The sequence below is a fragment of the Lissotriton helveticus genome, chromosome 10, assembly GCF_964261635.1.
Source record: "Lissotriton helveticus chromosome 10, aLisHel1.1, whole genome shotgun sequence".
NCBI classification, from domain to species: Eukaryota; Metazoa; Chordata; class Amphibia; order Caudata; family Salamandridae; genus Lissotriton; species Lissotriton helveticus.
Genome location: NC_136071.1, coordinates 599319814 through 599343147, shown reverse-complemented (window position 1 = coordinate 599343147; position 23334 = coordinate 599319814). Strand labels below are relative to the sequence as shown.

General features: G+C 46.9%; 1 protein-coding gene across 1 annotated transcript in view; it reads left to right on the top strand.

Annotated features, from left to right (window-relative positions):
- The window catches only part of CREBBP (CREB binding lysine acetyltransferase), a 1783742-nt gene that overhangs the window by 652397 nt on the left and 1108011 nt on the right, over positions 1 to 23334 (top strand). Inside the window, exon 12 of the mRNA XM_078663125.1 lies at positions 17831 to 17955. Coding sequence (XP_078519251.1) covers positions 17831 to 17955 — 125 coding nt within the window. The remainder of the gene's footprint in view (positions 1 to 17830; positions 17956 to 23334) is intronic.

Below are 23334 nucleotides of genomic sequence, written 5' to 3'. Positions count from 1 at the left end.
CTCAGAGTGCATTGTATAATAAGTCCCACACTGGCATCAGTGTGGGTTTATTATCCTGGAAGTGTGCTACCAAACTTACCAGAATTAAGTAAAGCCATTATGGTGCTGTGGAGTTCGTAATGACAAACTTCCAAACCATATACTCTTTATGGCTTCACTGCACTCACAATGTCTAAGAATGGACTTCGACATTGTACGGGTACAGTTCACAGGCAACTGTACCCTCCCCGGTGGTATAGGGCACCCAGCTAGAGGGGTGTCTTACCTATACCATAGGCAGTGGGTTGCAGGCATGGCACACAGGCATGTGTGCTATGTCAACCCTTTCACTTTTCCCTGCACCTTAGACACAGCCTTCAATGGTAGTGTGTGTGTGAAGGTACAGGACCTCTTTGGGTGGCACAATATGTGCTGCAGCTCTTGGAGGCATTTCCTGGTCACAGTGCCCTTGGAACCCATGGTACCTTTTACAATGGACTTACATGTGGCCAGAGTGGTGCCAATTGGGGGTAAAAAGGTACAGTTTTGGAAAGAACACAGGCCATGGGAACCTGATTGGCAGGGACCAAGAGCACATCAAGGCAAAGTGCATCAGAATCTGGCAAAAAAGTGTGTGTGGGGGGTGGGGGGGTTACTAAAACAGAAACCCAGCTTACTACAGGTGACCATCTGGGAGAGGCGGAGATCAGAGGTGTCTGGTCTTCGGCGGAGTTCGGACTTCATATCAACCTGTTGGAGCTCCGGGCGATCCGCCTGGCACTGAACGCATTCCTTTCCTCTCTCAAAGGGAAAGTGGTGCAGGTGTTTACTGACAAAACAACCTCCATGTGGTACTGCAACAAACAGGGCGGGGTGGTGTTTTGGACCCTATGTCAAGAGTCTCTTTGCCTCTGGACATGGCTGAAACATCAGGGTATGACCCTGGTAATTCAACATCTGGCAGGTTCTCTGAACGCCAGGGCTGACTAACATAGCCGTCGGTGCCTGGTAGCTCACAAATGACTTCTTCACTCCGAGGTAGTGCAAAGTCTCTTTCAGCGGTGGGGAGGGCCTTGGTTAGATCTGTTCGCCATCGAAAAGAACCCGCAATCTCAACAGTTCGGTGCGTTGGAGTTTTCAAAGCGGCGCTAGTTCGGCAACTCTTTTCAATTTCAAATGATATTAGGTATTTTCAAGAGAAAAACACAAAAGAACAGCATACGGTGTACAGAAATATAAAAGTGACGTGATACAACAGTTGGGAAGAAACAGAACATCTTCAGCAGTATGAAGAACAGGAAATATCACAAGGAATATACAAGAAGCAAGGAATACAATGTACTAGATGATACATGATACTGTACACTAATGAATAATCTTTATAAAATCTATGAAATAGAAGAGGGCAATGAGAGATAAAAAGAAATGAATAAGAACTAAGTAAAAGAATAGGAGAAGAAAAGATTAAACAAATCCGAGAGATAGAGGCCCACTCATGCTTTTGTTGGGTATTATGTCAAAGTATGTGTATTGGAAAGAAAATCCTATGGAAACCACATTTTCTAGGTTGAGTAGGTCTGAGAATCCAAATAGTATTTTACTAATTGTTAGACTTGCCATTTTTTGGTGTGTTTCCCCTAAGAGTCAAAACCACCCGGTTTTGACTCTGTTTTTGCTGGCGTAGTGTTTATGCACACTTTTCTCACTGCTGATCAGTGGTAAAGTGCAAGTGCACCTGTGGTAAATTGTGTTATGGTTGGTATTTTCATGATTGTATATTTGATTTACTTGTTAAGCCCTAGTAAAATGCACCGAGTGTGCCAGGCCCTGTAAATCAAATGCTACTACTGGTCCTGCAGCACTGATTGTGCCACCCACGTGAGTAGCCCGCAACAGGTAACTCAGACCCGCCATTGCAGAGTCTGCGCGTAGTTTGTAACTGCCATGTCGACTTGGCGAGTGCACATGCTTGCCAGTCCCTCACCTTCCCTTTGCTTACATGTCAGCCACCCCTAAGTTAGGCCCAAGGTACCCCTGTGGACAGGGTGCAGTGTATGTGAAAGGTAGGACATGTCCTGGTGTGTGTGGCATGTGCTGATAGTGAATTACAACCAATTTCGTTTTTTGCTGGTGCAAGGCTACCTGCTCCCCATTTGACCGAATGGGGAGTTTGTTTATAAATCTTATAAACATTACTGGCCATGGGAATTAGGTAGAAAAATAAAGTTTAGTATGCCTGAACTCAGAATCGTAAATATGCATCTTTTAGTGAAGATGATTTTCATATTTTGTGTTTTAAAATACCACTTTTAGAAAGTAGGTATTTTCTTGCTGAGTCATCCAGTGTGGCTCTGCTGTAATGTGGATTGCCTGTCTGGGTTTGGATGACAGAAGGCCAGGGAGCAGGAGTGGCTCCAGATAGTCTACGTGGGTCAGGAAAGGGCTGAATAGACCTGGGCTGTAATTGAGGAAGGGGGAGGAGATTTTCTTGCACCTCACAGGGCCTGGTCAGTCTCTGACCATACCATCTCCACCTCCTGCCAGAAAGTCACACCAGAGAAGGCAGAACTGGTTCTGGCTGGGCCCTTTCATACTCTGCCTAAGAGATCGAAGGATTTTGGGAAATAAATATTGGGGCCCAGATCCCTGAACTTTAGAACTCTTTTGGATCAAGAAGACTGCCAAGAAGATGAGCTGTGACGAGGGAATACCACTTTCCTGGGTGCTTTGCTGTGTTGGCGTGCAGTGGCTGCTTCTGTCTTGGGCAGTGAAAGGACTGGACTGAACTTTGTGCAATCTACTTTTGTGAGTTTCTCCAAGGGCTTGAGGTAGAGCTTGTCCCCTGTTCAAGAAGTCTCCGGAACAGCAAAGACTTCTAGCTCTTCTACCCTCAGCACTGGGGACTGTGTGTTTTGTGCTACAGCAAAGGAAGAAGCAACCTGACGCCGTCTACCACGCCGTTGCTGACTCCGTATCCTGAAGGCACCGCAAAGGGCACCGCCGTAACGCGACCTTGGTCCCACCAATGTCTGCTGACGCCACCACCGAGCCGCTGCATCCACCGCTACCTGTGGTCTCCGCACCGCCTCACTTCAAGACAACGCCTTGGTATCCCGCCGCCGCTCCACGCCGAAATCTAGGTCGCTGCTTGCTCCGTGGTTCGAGGGCACCGCTCGTAAACTACATGATGCAACACCCTCATCCCGCACTGCAGCCTTGGCCTACCGACGCTGGCACCATCAACTCCAGTTCATCAGCCAATGACAGCTCTTCAACCACGACTCCGCCGCTGCTTGTACAGTGACCTGCCAGCACCGCCTTCACCTCGCCCCACGACCCTGGTCTCACAGACCACGCAATCTGACACTGCCACCGAGCTGCTGCTCGCACCGTGACCTGAGGGCACCACGCGCCACACTGCTGCACTTCGCACCGCAGCACCTGCCGACGCCAGCGCTCCTGACTTCAACAGAGGGGAGTTCGACCAGCAACGTGTGTGACTTCGAGGGCCCGGCGACTCCTGCACCGGCCTCCGGAACCGACACCTGCGGCAGCCGTGATTTCGGAACCTCAACGAGAGGTCGCTGAAGCCCTGCATTTCTAAAAGGTACTGTTTGTGGGTCTTCCCGACACCGTAGCTGGCCCGCGACGCTGCGGTCAGCCAGAACTGTTTGGATTTGTTTGCTCATGACGCCGTGATAGCCCCGGACAGAGCTATCGACATCAAGAAACTATTTTTCAAGCATATTTTGATAACTGACGATTTTAAAGTACTGTAATGTGGATTTTTAACATTTTTGGTCTTGTCTTAAATATATAAAAATATTGGATATTTTTCTAGACTAGTGTGGTGTCCTTTTGTAGTGCTTACACTATATTACTGTTGGTTATGTGCAAATGCTTTACACACTGCCTCTAAGATAAGCCTGACTGCTTGTGCCCAGCTATAAAGGGGGTGAGCAGGGGTTATTTTAGGAGTGTAACTCCCTTACCCTGACTAGAGTGGTGGTTTTTACCCAACTTTGGCACATGCCCTAGCCAACCAAAAATCCCATTTCTAACACTCATTCTTAATTATTTTTTGTGGCTAAGAAGATATGTGGAAGGGGAATATCCTATACATAGTATCTGTAGAATGATTATGGTGGTTTGTGTGTTGTGAAGTATACAATTTAGTTTGTCCCACATATGTCTGTTAGGGATTTCCACTGAGAGTTTTGAAGAGCTATATTGTCTGCGCCCCTGAGGTGTGTAATCCAATTCATCTAGCATTTGTATGATGCCTTGTGCATGTTCTTCCAATCATTCAGGACAATTTTATTGCGGATGTGAATAATAGGTCCAATAGGGCCTTGTCTGCATCATTTAGTGTATCATTATCAAGAAAGCCGTTTGTTAAAGTGGAGAGTTCCCTTTTTAACTTGCAATTGAATAGTTTTGATAGAAAAGCCAATACATTGTCCCAAAATGTCGATACAGCTTTTCAGTGTAAGATAAGGTAGGCTAAATCACCTGTTTCTTCCTTACAGTTTCAGCAAATAGGGTCGCCGATATGTTGAGTGTGTAGACGAGCAGGTGTCCAGAAGGCTTTATGTCGGAGCCATAATTTTGTTTGAGATAAGACTGTAGATATTTTATCACGGGTAGTAGAACTCCATATTTGAGACCATTTAGTCTTGGGTAGCGGGTTAGAGGAATGTAGCTCCCAGAATCAATAAGGTTTTTATTGAGAGATGAGTTTTTAGGGCGGAGTAGTTTGTGAATAAGTGATACTTTGTGACTTAGCTTGTTCATCTTCGTCACAAAGTTTGGTAGGGATGGAGGAGAGTTGTGTAATTTGGCTTTTGACAGTGCTGCTCAACACTTTAGTTGTAAAACTCCATGATTTCTAAACTGTAACTAGATTGGAGTTCCTTAAATGTAGTTTTTTAGTAGGAGCTTTCTAGCTGTTGGGGGAAGAAGATCCCTTTGTTAATCCAGTTACCATAGTGTAAAGTTTTTCCCTTTTATAAAATGTTACGGTTGTTCCATATGGATTCCAACTTGGAGCCCTTAATGCATGAGTTGAATTTCTTATCTAATTTTAGCAACACTGCTTTTGTGTTTTAAAAATAGATTTTGTTCTATTTAGATTTGTGTGGCTAGAGGTGAGCTGGGCAAGAGGGTTAAGGTTATCAAGATAGATTTTTCGACTTCTAGCCATACTGGCGTATAGTTGATGGGAGCCGAAATCCAGTAGGAGCAATGTTTTGCCAGCAAGGCTGTTTGGTATGTTTTAAAATCAGCTAAATTAACTCCACTCAGAGATTTGTCCAGCCTTTGTTTTTAAGTCAAATTCTAGCTTCCTTGCCTTGCCATAAAAATTTTGATAAGAGGATATCAAGTTTATGGTGGAAATCTTCTGTTAAGATGAGGGAGCATGTTGATTAAATATTTAATTAGGGGTGTGATCATCATCTTTGTTTCAATTCCTCCCCACCAAGTGATACATTTTGGAGACTAAGTGTCTAGAGGTTTCTTAATTTTTTCCAGCGTTATATTTTCATTGTGGTGTAGTGTCGATTATATTGCTACCAAATTCTATACCTAAGTAGTTTATATATACCGGCCGCCATGCAAGACCTGAGTTGCCTAGAATCTCTGGTACAATGAATATTTAGGGGTTTTATCTCCTATTTTGTCCCTATTTAGTTTGTACCCCGAGTGTATAGAATATTTCCCTATCGTTGGCATCATAGCATTAATTGAGAGACCCGGGTCTTCTGTTACTATCAGGATACCATCAGCATAAGCAGCTAATTTAGCTTGAGTGTTATTATAACCTACTCCTTTAATGTCTGTATTCTGTTTGCTGCCTTGTATTAAGGGCTCTAGCGCTAGTAGGAAATGGGATGGTAAAAGTGGGCAGGCTTGTCTTGTTCCTTGTTGGAGAGTGAGAGACTCCCATAAGGAACCGTTAATTGCAATACGTGTAGTAGGCTTTGAGTAGAGGGCCATAACCATATTTATGTAATGTTCACCCAAGTCAATTGAATGCATGCAGTGTTTGAAGAAGGACCATGAAACCCTGTTGCACGCCTTTTCTGTGTCCAGGGTGATTGCTATAGAAGGGTCCGATTTAAAAGACGCATTCTCTAGAAGATTGCATAGCAGGCATGTGTTGTCGTTCGACATGCGGTTTTTAAGAAAGCCTACTTGTGAGTTACTTATCAAATGTGGGAGGACTGCATTGAGCCTCTTGGCTAAGATTTCTGCATACATTTTACAATCGACATTGATGAGAGATATTGGTCTGTAATTTTTTTGGTAATGTGGGATCCTTTTCCTCCTTAGGGATACCTATAAAGTTGGCCTCGCTCTGTGACTTTTTTCGACTCGAGTGGAGTTGCAGCCCCCTGCAAGCCTTTCTGCCTGTACCACTTCTGTCCCAAGTGCTGAAGAAGATCAAGCACAACTGGGCTAAAGTTATTCTTGTGGCTCCGGACTGGTCACGAAGAGTCTGGTACCCCAAACTCCTCAGCATGGCCATCGGCCCTCAAATCAGACTGCCCCTTTCGGGAGGATCTTCTGTTGCAGCAACAGGGGCCAGTTCTTCACCCGAACCTGTTCAGCATCCACCTCCTTGCTTGGAGATTGAGTAGCGACAGTTGACAGCTTTGGACTTTCCACTTGAAGTTTGAAATGTCAACTTGGCAGCCAGACGTCCCTCCATCAAAATGGTATACACCCGTAGATAGATCAAGTTGTTGGCATAGTGCCCAGCAAAGGCTGTGGATCCCCTTTCTGCCCCTGTTTCAGAGGTTCGCTTGTATATAATTTCTTTGGCCCATCAGAGCTCTGCCTTGACTGCACAAAAGATATCCGGTGGATTATCAACTCTTTGTTGGCTATGTAGGTGCCAAGAAAGGTTGGGCTGTTTAAAAGCGTACCATCTCCAGAGGGGCTGCATACTCATTACACTAAAGCTACGGCAGAAACCACTGCATTGGCATGTGGAGTCCTACTTATTGACATCTGCCATGGGGCTACGTGGGCATCCTTGCACACATTCACCAGACATTACTGCCCTGGACAAGCGAGCTCCGAGGGACGGCTATTTTGCCTGTTCGGTCCTCCAGGACTTTATGGTGTGAACTTAGGTCGCGGACCCACCACCGGGGATGGTATTGCTGGTGAATCTATTCTAAGGTATGGGATCTACAACTAATTGTCTCTTTCAGATGAACAAGTTACTTACCTTCGGCGACGATGTATCTGTAAGAGGCATAGGGTAGTTGTAGTTTCCCTACCTCTCCACCCATCCTCCCCGCTCTGCGAACTGACTGCTAGGGAAAGGGTCTCCCTTAGAGGGCCCTAGTTTTAGCACACCAGTGGTCAGTGTCTTTCATGGCTCAGCACATAGGGCGCGGAAAGTCCTGTCATAACTGATGTCAGTGCGTAGGCACTGTGACGGTGACCAAGCCGCAGATGACTGACGTGGAGTCAACCAACACCCCCTCTTGACACGCAGGGGTACTGCTAATAAAATATTGTCCGGATCCATTCCGATGCTTGGGGGTACTTCTAAGGTAAGGAATCTACAACTAACCATGTCTCCTACAGATACATCGTTAACTAATGTAAGTAACTTTTTCAACAGAGGCATTTCCTCACAGAAGGGAACTGTGAAAGATGTGCAGTGAGGGTTGACGTACCAAGAATTGGGTCAGCAGCAGACCCCTCAACCTTCACCACCCAGAGCAGACAGTAGTGGCAAGTGTCACTCCTAGGGTGGGACCGCCACCTGAGGGAGGTGTAAAGCAGAGGATTCTGGTCTCTGGCAGAGTTTCAACTTTTGGAGCGGAGAGTGATCCGACTGGCATTTAAAGGCTTTCTTCATTCCATCAAGAGAAGGCTAGTTCAGGTGTTCACAGACAACATCACTGCCATGTGGTATTGCAACAAGCATGACTTGGTGGGGTCGTGGACCCTGGATCAAGAGGCCCTTTGTCTCTGATATGGCTGGGAATGTCAGGGCAGTGTCCTGGTAGTTCAGATTCTGGCAGGTTCTTTGAATACCAGAGTGGACAAGCTCAGCCGTTGATGCCTAGCGCATCACAGCTGGCGCCTCAATTCAGAGGTAGTGCAAAGTCTCTTCAGAGATTGGGGAGAACCTTGGTTAGATCTCTTTGCCACAACCTCAAACGTACAATGTCAGCACTTCTTGCTTAGAGACACATTTCGTCTTGAGTTGAGCTCAGGTCTCCTGTATGCCCTTCCTCTGATACCATTTCTGCATAGAACGCTCAATGTGATCAGGAACAACCGAGCCCAAGTCATTCTTACCACTCCTCCTTGGGCATGCAGAGCATGGCATCACAAATTCCTGAGCATGAACATTGTTCCCCCGATCAGGCTGCCACTTGGCAAGTATCTACTGTCACAGCAAGGCGGAGTCTTTCACCTAAACCTGCGCACGCTCCATCTTCATGCATGTGGATTGAGCTGCGCAATTAATGGTTTCTGATCTCCCAGAAAACGGTGATGTCATTCTGGCAGCCAGGTGTCATTCAAACCAGATAGTGTGCTCCTGCCATTAGGACTAATTTGTGGCTTCAAAACTGTTGATCCCCTTTCTGCACCTTTGGCTCATATTTTGTTTGTTTGTTCTCTGAGCCCAGTTAAAGGGCACCTTTCGGCCATATCCGCATTCTTTTTTTTTTTTTTTTGTATGTATTTCTTTTTATTAAAACAAGGCATCGAGAAGAAATACCAGACATGGAGAAAGCATTCCCCTGCATAGCACATCATCACAGAAGGGGTTGGGGGGGGGGGGTTGGTTGGTATGAGGGAACCTGATACATAATTATAAAACAATCACGGAGAGGCGGGAATATCCATGGGAGAATCAAAAGGTGGTACACATATGTCCCCTCTGTAACTATTCCACAGCCCCCCCACAGGTGCCCACTTACGTGGCCGTCCTCTAGCTGTATAAACAGTCTTTTCGCGGAACATACACCAATCCATGTTCTCTTTCCATTCATCAATGGTCGGTAACCTCTCAGACCCCCACCGTTGTGCCATATTCCGCTTTGCTATCTTATCACCTAGAGTCACCCATTTTGTCTGTGCTGTATTGAGATCAGTGGGTTCCCATATATTTAAGAGGCATCACCTCGCCTCCGGTAACACAGCTATTCCCAAAACCTCCTGCATGACAACATGGATCCCACTCCAATACTCAGCTACAAAGCAACACTTCCAAATGATATGAAAAAAAGTTCCCCTCAGGCCACATCCCCGTCTGCACAAATCTGTATCTGACAACCCCTTTCGGACCAGGCGAGGTCCCGTGACATAAATTATGTGCAGCACCTTCAACTGAACAAGCCTCAAACGCGCCGGGATCGCAACCACCTTCGGCGAAGATACAGCAGGCTGCCAGTCCTCATCCTCTAATTCAATACCATCATGCGACCATTTTTCCCTCAATTCGACAAGGAGATCAGTCCTATGGTTAATCAACTTTTTGTAAATCAGGGAAATAGTTTTTTCGGGCAGATGGCCATCTAAGATTCTGCCTTCAAGTGGTGACGCCTCGGGCAAGTCCGCCACCGCCGCAACGCTGCCATCAATGCATGTCTAATCTGCGCATATCGAAAAAACTCAGTCCTTCCCAGTGTGAATTCAGCTTGCAATTTTTCAAAGGTTTTAATCCTCCCCTTAACCCAGACGTCGCCAATAGTCGAAATCCCAATCAGGTCCCATTCGTCGAAAGCTTTCGTATTCCAAAGCTTGCCCAACCTTTCGGAATCAAATAGTGGGGTAGCCAGGGTCAGACGATCCCGCCATCCCAAAGAGCTAGTGGCATCACGCCAGATCCGCACCGCATGCCTCGTCAGCCCCATCAAATTTTTCCCGGGCGACCTAGCATATAGTGCCCTATTGTAGTTGCCTCCAGGAAGAAGCCATCTGTCCATCGCATAACCAGGGTCAGAGGGGGGCCCATAAGTACTGAGATTAATAGCAGCCAATTGAGAGGCCCAATAATATCGCCTGATATCGGGAAGTGCGATCCCGCCATCATACCATGGGAGCGTCAGTTTAGCCAGCGCAATCCGGGGTCTACCATCCCATAACAGACTACGCTGTAACCCTTCAACCTCACGAAAGTAACTGCCTGGTACGACATCTAATGTATTTTGGAGACCATAAAGAAAACGAGGTAAAGACCTCATTTTAAAAAGGATTGCACGCCCCAGCAGGGAAAGAGGAAGATTCCGCCATCCGGCCACATCGCTTCTAAGTCTAACCAAGGGGGGGAAGGAGATTCTTGACATAGCGGACTGTGGGGTCCAATGAAACTAATATCCCCAAATACTTAAACCCGTCTTTGGCTATTTGAATGACAATTTCGCGGGAGAAGCGGAGTACCCCCACTGAAAACGAATGAAAGCTATTTTCCCCAATTTATAAATAACCCCGAGTTCCTACCAAAGGAGGCTAACACATCACAAACAGCATCCATGGACTTCCTAGGCGATGCCAAATAAAGTAAAATATCATCCGCATACAGAGAGATCCTATCCTCCCACTGTGGTGACCACCTGAGACCCGAACAGAGGGCTCCCATCGAATCCAGGCGGCCAACGGTTCCATAGCCAATGAGAATGAATGGGGGGAAAGGGGGAAACCCTGTCGGGTGCCCCGTCCGAGACAAAATGGCGACGAGACCCGGCCATTCACTACAACCTGGGCAAGGGGTTCAGTGTACAACAAGCGAACCCAATGGATAAAGTCTGGGCCAAAACCAAATTTAGCCAGGACAACCCACAAATAAGGCCATTCCACCGTATCAGAGGCCATCATCGCATCGAGCGATGCTATGACAGTGGGTTCAAGCAAGGTGTGGGCCCTAGCGATCACACCATGCAACCTACGCAAATTGAGGACCGTATTCCTATGAGGGATAAAACCGGATTGATCAGGGTGTATCAATCCGCTGATCACCTTAAGCAATCTAGTGGAAAGAATTTTAGCAAGGATCTTGGGTTCAGCGTTTAATAACGAGATAGGCCTATATGAGGCACAACTCGATTTGGGCTTGCCCTCCTTGTGAATAACCACTATAGAGGCTACTCTGTGGTCAAAGGGTAGTATCCCCTTCTCCAGGGCCTCAATGAATATACGTCTCAGATAGGGAGCAATCTTAAACGGTCGGAGCTTGTACAACTCAATTGGGATCCCGTTGGGCCCCACCGCCTTACCCGAATTCAGTGAGCGAACCGCCAGGGCTACCTCATCCACGGTGAGGGCACTATCCATAAACTCACGGTCCTTCCCGGTCAAACACGGGAGCTGCAAGTCTCGCAGCATCAACCGGGAGTCCTCCTCCGGGAGGTCCGAGACCGAAGTATATACAGTGTGAAAGTAATCCGCAAAGCTATCTACAATAGTTTGGGGGTCCGTGAGGCGTAGTCCGCTCTCCGTCACAATCTCTGGGACAACCGATCCGCCCTATCCTTCTTGTCCAACCAAGCGATGAGCTTTCCTGCTTTATCCCCAACGTCATACAGTCGACCCTGCTGCTCTCTACTCATGGCTTTAGCACTATCTGTGACCAGCAATCTATACTCATGCTGTTTAAGACTAAGGACATGTAGCTTAGCTCGAGTTACCTCCCGCTCCAAATCCGCCACCAGATCCCCTATCTCAGCTTCCATGTGAACAATTTCTTTATTTTGGTCTCTCTTAGCTCCTGCAATCAACGAGAGAGCCTGACCCCTAACCGTCTTAAAGGCTTCCCAGAGTGTGATCGACGAGGGCACCGACCCCTCATTTTCTGAGAAATAGTGATCTAGCGCATTAATCAGGTCCCCTCTAACTTTGGGATTACGCAGATGCCAGGGATTAATGGGGGCCACCCTAACCCCAGACCGCAAGGCAACACCAAAATGGATCCAGAGCGGCGAATGGTCAGAGATACCCCTAGCGAGATGTGTCACCTCCACCACCGAAGACGCGTGAGCTGCAGGCACAAGACAGTAATCTAACCTAGGCAGACTACCACGAGCCCCCGAATGAAAGGTATACTGTTTTTGGTCCGGATGGAGCAGTCTCCAGCCATCGATCAGACCCATGGCGTCAAGGAAGTCCGGTAACCATCCTTGTACTCGTCCCATATCCCGTGGAGGGTGCCTATCCATAACCCCTGAGACCACAGTGTTAAAATCACCTCCCAAAATCAATAGGCCACGCGGGAGATCTAGCAGCGCTTTTCCCAGATCGGCAAAAGTGAGAGCTTGCATGCCCGGAGGCACGTATACCGACAACAAGGAGAGAACATGTCCCTCCCAGCGACCCGTCACTGACATACCTGCCCCTGTCATCCTCGGAGACCGAGTCAACCACAAATGTAAGCGCCTTGCGTGCAAGGATTCCCACCCCCCTGGATCCTGAAGTAAAGCCCGCATGCGCCACCAGTTTGTATCCCATTCTCTGCATTGCCTTACACGTATTCCCAACCAAATGAGTTTCCTGTAACAAAGCAACATCAGGAGCATACCGACTAAGATACTGAAGTACCACACCACGTTTGATTTTGTCACCCAGACCATTGACATTCCAACTCAAGGTCTTTAGTTCCCTACCCCCATCATCAAAAATGCAGAAGAAGGGGCTGCCCCCCAACCATGGGTCACTCTCCAGTTCGATGCCTTGACATACAAAAACAAACAATACAAAAAAACAACAAAATACACCACCCCCAATCAAACCCCACTCACCACCCCTCTCCCTGCACCCCTGCTCACGGTATTCATCCGCCCCCAACTCGCAGTGTGCCTGTCGCCCCATAATCTAACTACTGAACTATCGAAAAGTAACTCTGAGGAGGAGTACAACCCCCGATTCCCCGCCTAACCCCAACATTACCATCAGACCTATCTAAGCCATTTCCACAGCCGATTTGACTATGCACCCCCTTCAGCCAGATCCCACCCCCAACCCGGCCCAACCCCACCTGCATCAATGTTAGTTCTTATTCTTGCGCGCCTTCGTCTTCATCCCCGCTCCGTAGCCGCCGCTCATCCCGAGAGAAGATAGTCTCCAACCAGTCCGAGGCAATTTCGGGATTGCCAAAGAAGAACGCCTTACCCGCATACTCGACTCGTAGCTTGGCAGGATACATCATGGCATACTTCAGTCCTTTGTCCCGAAGTTTCCTTTTGACACCCATGAAAGTTTGCCATTGTCTTTGTACTGCCTGCGTAAAGTCCGGAAAAAAACTGAGGGCAGAGTTTTCATACTTCAGAGGACCCCCAGTCCTGGAGGCCTGCAGGATAGCGTCCCTGTCCCTGAAGTTAAGCACCCTCGCAATCAGCGGTCGGGGTGGTGCCCCAGGGCGCGGTTTCCCTCCCGGTACCCTGTGCGCTCTTTCCACCGTAAAATTTCCCAGGCCTCGGGGTTTCAAATGATTGAGAATGATGTCCTCAACGAAAAGGTCAGCGGCTTGTCCCTCAGCCTTTTCAGGCACACCAATAATACGCACATTGTTTCTACGGGCCCTCCCTTCATATTCGTCCAACTTGCGGCTGGCGACGTCACTGGCGGTTTTGAGATCACGAACTTCTTGTTGCATCAAGGCCACATCATCAGTGAGACTGGACGTTTTGATGTCCAGTGACTTTACTTTTTCACTGGTTTTGGTGAGGTCTGCACGGATTAAGTTAACCTCTATCGTGACTGCGTCAAGCTTATGATCGAAGGACTCCATCTTCTTACCGAGGGAGGTTTTCACCCCGTCGATCGCTGCCATCACTTCCTGCAGCGTAGGCTCTGTTGTAGCGGCCGATGCCTCTACACTCCCATCTTGTGATTTCCCAAGCCCAGTCGGCGACCCTCTGGGCTGCGTGTAACGGTCCAGCTTGTTGGCTTGGGTGTATCTGGCCCCCCTAGCTGTCTTAGATTGTTGTTTTTCCGTCTCGAGTTTTGTCGCCATTTTGTAAACCGTTGAAAGTGGTCTTAACAGCCGCAGCGATCCCACAACGGAGCACGAGACCCTGGACACAGCCTCACGGGCCACACCGTATTTACTACTGTTCAGCCAGTGCTGCAAGCCATCCGCCGCCCCAATCCACGTCCGAGGAAGACAGCGATCACCCAAGCCTCACCAATCTCCTAATATACAGTGTCGACATGCAGCACCCAGCCCGACGGCTAGGCTAAAGGAGGTATACCTCTGGCACGGCTACTGTAGTCGATTCTGGCCCTGATCCAGCCCATGGCCCAGCCTCCGTCGTCGATCCTAGCCCCGGCTCGGGCCCCGATCCGGCCCCCGTTGTCGATTCTGGCTCCGGTTTGTGCCCTCACCTGACGTCTGCTGTCAAGTCTGGCCCTGACGTGGGCCCCAACCTGGCCTCCGCTGGGGATCTTGGCTCGGCTTCTGTTGCAGGTGGAGTCCAGGACTTTGACCAGGTCTACGACCCTGACCCCGAGTCGTCTTGTGGTGCTGCTATTTCTGTGCCAGACCCCCATTGCCCCTCCGTCGACCCCGGCCTTGACCCAGACCCGTGTTTAGGTTGGGTCAATGCACCTGGTTCTGGGCTCGACCTGGTGTGTGGTAGCCTTAATTTTGAACAGGCCTCTGCTGGCGCTAGCCTGGGATATGCAGGGGCTGGTACTGACCGGGCAAGTTGCAGGAGATCAGCCTGAGAAAGTGTGTAGCAGCAACCGGCAACCATTCAGGAGTGCCAGGTGCCTGACTTCTGCAACTCACCGGGGTCCGCCGCCGCGGCCAGAGCCGAAGGAGCGACCGCCGCCGAGCTCAAGGCGCCCAGCCCAGCAACCGCGTTAGTCGGCGTCTGTGCGAGAAGGGGGGGGCAAAATGGTTTGCCCAGCAGGTCCAACCGGGGTAGCAGTGGCCTCGGAGCTCCCGGGGGCAGCGGAAGCTGGTGCGGGCCCAGCCAAGGCAGCGGCAGGTAACGGCTCGGGAGGGGCAGGCGCCGACACGCCGAAATCAACGGTATCCAAGGCCTCGGAGGGGCCTATGCACCCCGTTGGCAGCAGTCCGGGTGTCGGTCCTGATGGTGGCAGCTCCCGTCCAAAATACTCCACGGCGCCCGCCCTCCACTGTCCCTGCGCCCGATCGCGAAACACTGGGGGGGCAGCAAGAAGGCGACAGCCCAGGAGGCGTAGGGAGCGTGGCCGTGACTTTCACGGGGCCGAGCCGGAAACTTCCGGTTTCGGCCCCGGTGTTGACCAACTGCAGCTGGGGCTCAATTACAACCTGAGGCCCCGGCTTCTTCACTCGCAGGCCTCTATCTCCACGGCCCCGTCCTCCGGAGCCCCGCGGCCGATCGGGACGCAAACTGAAGCGCCCGGCACCGCTTTCCCGCCGCTACCAACTCTCACGGCCTGGGATCAGGATACTGTACAGGATACTCTCCGGGGCAGCGGGGGTCTCGGGAGCACTAAACTCACGTGGCCATTTTGGACGCGATCGTAGCTCCTCCCCCCATATCAGCATTCTTGAGTTTGCCTGATCATCCCGTCCTTTTAAAGTCACATGTTGACTCGTTTTCTAAAAGGTCTACAACATGTTGCCACAAAATCCCTTCATCGTGCCTCAATGAGACCCGAACCTTGGTTTGAGCTTCCTTTTGTGCTCGCCCTTTGAACACTTGTACAAGTGCTCTTTACACCTGTTGACCTTCAAAACTGCCTTTTTAGTAGCCATTACATCGGCCAGGAGGGATAGTCCCCTGCAAGGACTTTCTGTGCACCCACATTACTTGATGTGTTTTCCAGACAAACTGGTTTTGAAAACATGTGCCTCGTTCCTGCCGAAGTGGTAACGCTTTTTCATCTAGTCCAGACCATCACATTCCCTATCTTATTTTCCCTGCCCCACGCTGCCAAAGAGGAGGAAAGACTCCATTGCCTGGACACAAAATGAGCGTTGTTTTTCTCCATTGATCGTACAGCAGAATTGTGCATGGGCAATCAACTTTTTTTGGGTTTGTAGGGCGGAGAAAGGAGTGCTCTGCTATTCACTGACTGAGACACATCCTTCTTGGTGGCTTATTCCACCAGGAACAAAGCCGCTAACACTGCTTTAGTTTGTGGAGTCCCTGTCCTGGTTGTCTGCCAGGCCACAGCTTGAGCATCTCTGCGTACGTTTACCAAGCACTTGACAGTCAGGGCTGTCATGACCAGCATTTTACCTGTTTGGTCCTCCAAGACTTCCTGATCTAAATTTGTTTGCTGACTCATGTCTGGAGGGGTTTTGCTTAGGTATTTATTCTTAGGTAATGAGTCTAGGGCTAGAAGTCTCTATCAGATTAACAAGTTACTTATTTCAGTAACACATCATCTATTTACCTTATCCTACTGCAGATTCCTAGCCGATCCTCCTGCCTCTGCTAACTGATTTCTCTATATAGGGTATCCCCTATGAGGTCACTAATTTCTGCACACTGGTTCATCACCAACCTTCATGACTCCATGCTTCTGGGATGGAAAGGTCGCTAAAAGTAACTGATGGCAGCGTGCTGTGGTGGCACCTATATAGGCATCCCACATCCCCCGCACACAATGACCCAGAGCCAAATTAGTTGACCAATCAGCGCACAGAGGTACTGGTCAAAGTTTTGTGTTCCAGTCTGACACCTAGGAAATATTTCTACGATAAGGAGTCTGCGGCTTGGTAGCCTCTACCAGATAAGGTGTGACCTAAGGTAAGTAAGTTGTTCATTAGGAGTATGCCAATACAAACGTATTAAAAGAGGGAGCAAAGGCACTTTACCATTTGATAGCAGGTTTAAAGTGCGCATACTTCTAAAATCAGAAAAACCACATGGTCCACCAAAAGCCAAAATCCAGGAACCCACACAGAAAAGGCAGATTTCCTACACCAGTGTACCTAGGGATTGTTATCAACCCTGGAGATCCTGAGTAAAATATCCCAAATATGGCAAATTTGTAGATTTTTCCAAAAAATAGAAATAGTAAAGTTTTTTCTTTTGATAATGGTATACTCAAAATGTTTGCTTTATATGAAGACCCTTTTCTTGGCCTTCAGAAAAAGGGCAGTGAGGAAAGAAATTTCTTCCCCTGTTTTTTCACTTTTGCTGGTGAATATTTATGGGTTTTTTTTAGTCTTTGCACGGGTGCACCAGAAAACTGTACAGTCCTAAAAACTAGACTAATTGCTGAATTCAGCAATGGGATCTCAAAGAAACTATGCATGCTAGATATGAGCAGGCCATAATGGTAACAGAGTTAAGATGATGTAGTGTATGTTTGATCTTAATATTGTCGCAGTTTTGTTGAGTTCCTGTCACATATGATACATACCTGCATGTAGGTAACATCTTTTTACCGGTAGAAGAGTGAGAATGTTCCATGGTAGGACTTCTAACATTTGCTGGAATTTGCTGATCAGTACTCTTTAATTTCTGGTACATGTTCACAGATTACATTTTGCGTAGGGGTGTCCAAGAACATTAACATTTTTCAGGCCACCCCTAGAAATATTTGACTGTATCTAATACATCCTTACCATTCCCAGCTATGTTGCCTCTTGTCAGAGTATTGCAAAACTATTCATTCTTCCGGGGTAAATCACTCAATAATACACTCTTGTGAATTTTTTCATATGCATCCTCACCTTAAAAAGGTATGTCATCCAATCAAAAAGAAGCCTTGCATGGAGAAAGTGTCACTCTTACTTCCCCATGACACAGGTTTTAATGTATTTAAAAGATGTTCATTTCACTGCAACTGGGTATATTGTTGCAACGTGTTTTTAGTGGGTGTGTGATTTGTCAGATTTTTAGCTCTTTCAATTAACATGTTGCGTATTTCACAGGATTGAATCAGTTTAACAACATGTCAATAGGAAATGTGCAGATGCCACAAGCCCCCATAGGACCCCGTGCTGCTTCTCCAATGAACCATCCTGTGCAGATGAACAACATAGGCTCTGTTCCAGCGGTAAGTATCTCTTCCAACTTCTGTGAAAATCCTCTTCATCGCCTTTTTATTGCAGGATGTTTTTTGTTGGTAGTCTTGTAACATGTGTAATGGTCTCTTAAATCTAGCATCAAAAGCTGATGTAAAACCAATCACGTTTTGCATTACCCTCATACATGGTGTTGCATATAATGCCTTTTAAAAAGGGATATTAGTTACCATCATATTCAGATTATTTTTATGCAGAGCTCCTTTTATCAGTTTGAACATTATGAAAAATATCTCTAAGCTTCTGTTTGGTATGTTTGTCACATGAGAATCTAGGACAGATATCTGTTTATACATGTGACTTTTTTCTGTAAGAATGCACTGTAGACTAATTTGCTAATCACAAAGTATCAAGTGATATTAGTTTTATGAGGGAAATCGGTGCGACTTTGAGGTATTTCTGGAATACTTCTCCTCAGTAGTACCCCTAGGTGCCCATAGTTGATGTGCGGTTCCACACAGATGATGATCTGCTCAGGAAATGACATGTGGAGTCCGATATAGGTGCCACCCATTCATGATGACATTAGTTCCTTTCATTCTGTGCCACCAGATTAAGATCCAGTTCGACTCCTGGACTCTCTAAAATGGTTTTGTTTTAAAAATGTGTTTTATTTTTTAAAAGGTGTGTGAGGTAAAATGTCAAGCCATAAAAATACTGTTTTTAAACGTTGTGTACCAACTGTTGCAAGCAAATGCTTGTGACCGATTCCCATCCAAGTTTGCCTGGCGTCAGCACACGGCTCCAATGCCGGCAGCAGCTGTGCCTTGATAAGTCAAGAAGAAACATACAATGTCCAAGCGGGATTTGGCCCCTTCCCACAACTCTTGAAATGCAGAGAAGGCTTGAGTGGTGTCAACATTCTTGTTGTCGCTCTCAAAGCCAATCCCCCTCTGTGCCAATTCCTACCCTTGTTCAGAGGCAACCTGAATTTCCGAGGACAAACCAGCAAATCTAGGAAGCCGCCCTGCTCCTATTTGGCTTATTGCAGTCTCCCTCTGGATGCCTCTAGCCCCAAGAAATTGCAAGAACCTCCATCTTAGAGACTGCGGGCACGTCTATTATCTGTACCAGTGTGACCCTCTGGACCTGCTACGGGCTCTGTTCAGCTTTCAATGCCAACTTTGATCCTGGTGCCACGGCCCGTGCCAGATCATGGAGCGTCAACGCGGGAGTACAACTGATTATGCTTACTGAGCCGGGCACCACTTCGACCAAGACTAGCTGGGTTGCAGCCTTTGGTGTCCCATCAGACTCTGACACATTGCCCTTGCCTCATGAAAGGGCCCACACACTACATGCTTTATTCAGGTTGAATCCTAATAACTACTCCATGGTTCCTGGGGGCAAAATTACCCAACCATATATAGAAAATTAGTGGTACGAAGGTCTCCAGGATGGGAGTGGCCCAGAAACCTCGCCAGACACTGGATTAATTTCTCCACCAGATGATCGTGCCTCTTTTACACTGGTTGTGCGGAGAGCGGCTGAGGTCCTTGCCAACTGTTACCAGTAATGGAGGTGAAGACCAACTTCCTCTCACTGAGGTGCTTAAGCCTGGGCATACCAATTCGAAGCCTTTACTTCTATTTAATGAGCGCCTTGCAGACAATCTTCTGGGAGGGGCCTGTTTGAAATCCTATTCCGGGCATTCTGTGAAAAGGCAAGTTGCACAACGCCATTGCCTAGCTCTTGTGGATCCTGGTGTGTTTTGACTTTCCACACCATGCCAGAGAGCCTTGTCATTAAGGCCCTGGCGAGTAAGGTCGACCTGAATGTCTTCACCCTTTCAATTCCTTCCAGTGGAAGGGGAAATGCAAGGCCCAAGTTTTATCTGCCTTCGACCCTGGAGACTGAATGGTAGCGTTGGACCTGCAGGAGGCCACTGGCGGTATCTGCAGTTCACGGAGGGACAGGAGCAGTTCCAGTTCTTAGTTCTCCCTTTGGCCTCACAAGTGCCCTATGGGTGTTCACCAAAGTGATGGTGGAATTTGCAGTGCATCTTCAAAGGTCAGTGTTCCTCATCTTCCCCTACCACAATGACTAGGTGTTGAAGGCGGGTTCACCCCAGGCAGTTTTCTCCCACCTCCATGCTACTGCTAACCTAATCACATTGTGCAGGTTCACTATCAAAGCGCTGAAGTCGCACCTGACTCCTTCACAGACATGACCCTCATCAGAGGTATTCTGGACTCAATACAGTTTCGTGCCTTGGCACTGGAACAGAGGGTCCAGTGCATTCTAGCTAAGAATCCCGATGTTTCAGCCTCAGTCACGGATCTCCATGATAATTAATCTGAGGATGCTGGGACTGATGGCCTCCTGCTTCCTGTTGGTCAAGCGCATAGGGCAGGGTGCATTGTATTTAAAAAGGCTGGGCATGTGGGCCTAAATTTTACATGTCCCTTGAGTGAAAAATCTCCAAAATAGTTTTTCACTGTGGCAAGGCTGGTTCTCCTGTAGAAAAGTACTGGGTTTCATTACACCTTTTAATGTAGGATTACAGTTTGGGAATAGCTAGACCAAGGTCTTAAATGATTAGAAATGTAAAATCCAACTGGATGGTTAAATTAGATTTTAAATTACTATTTTGAAAATTACACTTTTATAAAGTTTCCATTTTCCTACCTAAAGCCTTTAGTATCTCTTTCTGAGATAATACCCATTTGTCACTTGGCAGCCTGCTGGTGGTTGTGAATTGCTCGCAGAAAATGAAACAAAAGGACCTTGGCTGGGAGGAGGTGTGGCATGCTACTGACTTAATGGTCTGGGGAAGTGCCCATCAACTGTACAAGATTTAAAGGAACAACTACTGTCACAGGCAAATGTAACTCACACCAGGGGGAGTTCCTCATTTCTGTAGACACAACTCTGTGGTATGCCCTGAGCTCTGGTGAATGGAAGAAAGATTCATGCCGCAATCTTTGCAGCGTAAACAAAGAAAGGGTCTGGCCCTTTTGCAGTAAGGCCAAGCCTTAAACTTTAGGAAACAACCACAATTGCCAATACTGCAATTTTACTTCTCACTACAAATGCAACAAGAAGAACAGAAATAAAACTAGTTCTTCAAGCCAATTACTTATTGAGTTAATCTATTTATTTCCAATACAAAGTCACACAACATTATTTAAACGGCAACTTTCCTTCATTATCAAAAGATTTAGAAATTCAATACACAGGAGAGAAAAAAAGGAAAAGAATCCTTCCTGACAATATTTACACTCACTTATGGTTCACATTCAGTCAAGCATTCACTCATAAAACCTCAGTCAAACTCATACATACTTTGTGAAAAAAGTTGGAGAAACAAGGAAGGGTGAGAGGAGGGAGAAAAGCAAAGCAAAACAAATATAAATAACTGTGTTCTACACAACTGGTGTTTGATCAAATGTTACACTTGGGATGTATTTACAATGAAACACTTGCTAATTTATACAGTAGGCCATCTGAATAACAAAAGAAATTTCAAAATCTGTTATCGGGTTTTTTTTTAAAAACGATTGGCCTAGCACGGTGATGGTCAACGCGTTTCGAGTTCCTTGGAGGAGGAACTCTCTTCAGGACCTCAAATTGGTTCTGAAAAACATAATAAAGGCTTTGTCTTATTGTGTTATAAGGAAAACTAGTAGCCCTTCACTCTCTAGGGCGGGGGCGTTAGCCCTCTTACCTTAAGGTTCACATCTTTTCTTATTATTCTTCATAATGACATTCATACTCTAGAAAATCATAAAGAAAGGATAAATGAATAAAAGCCTGTCTGTCTAGAAGCATATGTGCAGTGTGTTACTAAGAAGCGGGCTTTATCCTTACTTTAGAATTGTGAATGCTGTTTTCCGGTGTGGAACTTTATTAATTCGAACACTTGGAGCTTGGACCTGGGGGTGCCTAAAAATGTAAAAAGACACTGCTTTGTGGTATCTATTTCTGCGGTACATTCGTAGTCTGCCGGATTGTCATGAACAAAACATTTGCTGTTCCTACCTTAGTTGCCTCGTTATTGTAGTCACTTTATTACTTGGAGCGAGCACGTCTGGTTTCAATCTGGAAAGTAAACGGGAGCAAAGTCATGCTTCTTGACCAGTTGGTATGGGGATCGTGTGCCACTGAATTAAATTTTAAATGGACAATTATACAAGGGCAATACTCGAGTGGCGGTATTGTATTTAATAGCCTTCCTTCGCATCGCATGGTGAGCTGGTAGATTTTATTTAAAACGGACAGTTCTGCAGTGCGTTCCTCGATCTGCGGTATTATATTAATAACCCTCGTTCGCGTAAAGTCTCGAAATTGATCTAAATTGGGTATTTACCTTGCGTCTCAGTCAGCTAGCTTGTTGTTCGTCTCTCTCCATGTAGTCTGTTTCGAGAAGCCGTTGGATCTGCCGCTTTTGGTCTCGCGATATTTGTTAGTTAAAGAATTCTGGGGCATGTAGTTCGGTTGTTGTGTTCGCCGCTTCTAGTCGACGGATCGACTCTTTAAAGCCACTTTTGCCCGTATTATCATTGCTAGCAATTGTTTAAAAAAAATATTGTGCAAGTAATTGATGAGTGAATTAGTGCGTGCCGGTAGTTGTGCCGAAAGGCTTTACATGAAAATTGTGACGTCCGCGTCTAAGCTGTTTATAGTTTATATAAAATATGTATGACGCATCTTGTGATGAGATGAGGCAAGAAGGGATTTTTCATACACTACAGGTTGAAAATCTCTGACCGCTCGTTAAGTCCGTCAATGGTCGTGTTAAATTTGATGATAAGCATTGCTTCTCGTTTTGACAGTTTCGCTTCCAGGTCTCCTCCTTTGGCATCCTGTTCCACCTTCGAAATTATAGTCCACTGTAGTTCTTGTTCTGTGTGAGTATGCATGTGCCAGTGATTTACAAGGGGAGCCGAATGTAAATTTTTTCTGATCCTTGATTTGTGTTGGGATATTCGATGTCTTACCTCCTGGCTCGTTTTTCCAATGTAGATTTTTTTACATGGGCACAGGATTGCATAGATGATTTTTTGATTTACAATTCGTGAAGCTTTCATGCTTCCAGAAGACTCCTTTATGGCCGAACAAATCTCCTTCTATTGTCGAGTTGCAACAGAGGCAGGTGCCACATTTGTGGTGGCCTTTTTTCGAGGGCAAATTCAAGAAATCACGTATTGTTGGTATCCATTCTTTTGGAAGGGCAGCTCGTATAACTTTGTTCGCAATACTTTTATCTCTTTTGAAGGCAAAAAGAGGGATTTCATTCAGTTTTTCATCCAACTCTTGAACTAGATGCCAGTTGTTTTTTATCTGTTTTTTGAGCCAGTTTGATGGGCAGTATGTGGAAACGCACACAATCCGATCCGTGGGTTTCTTTT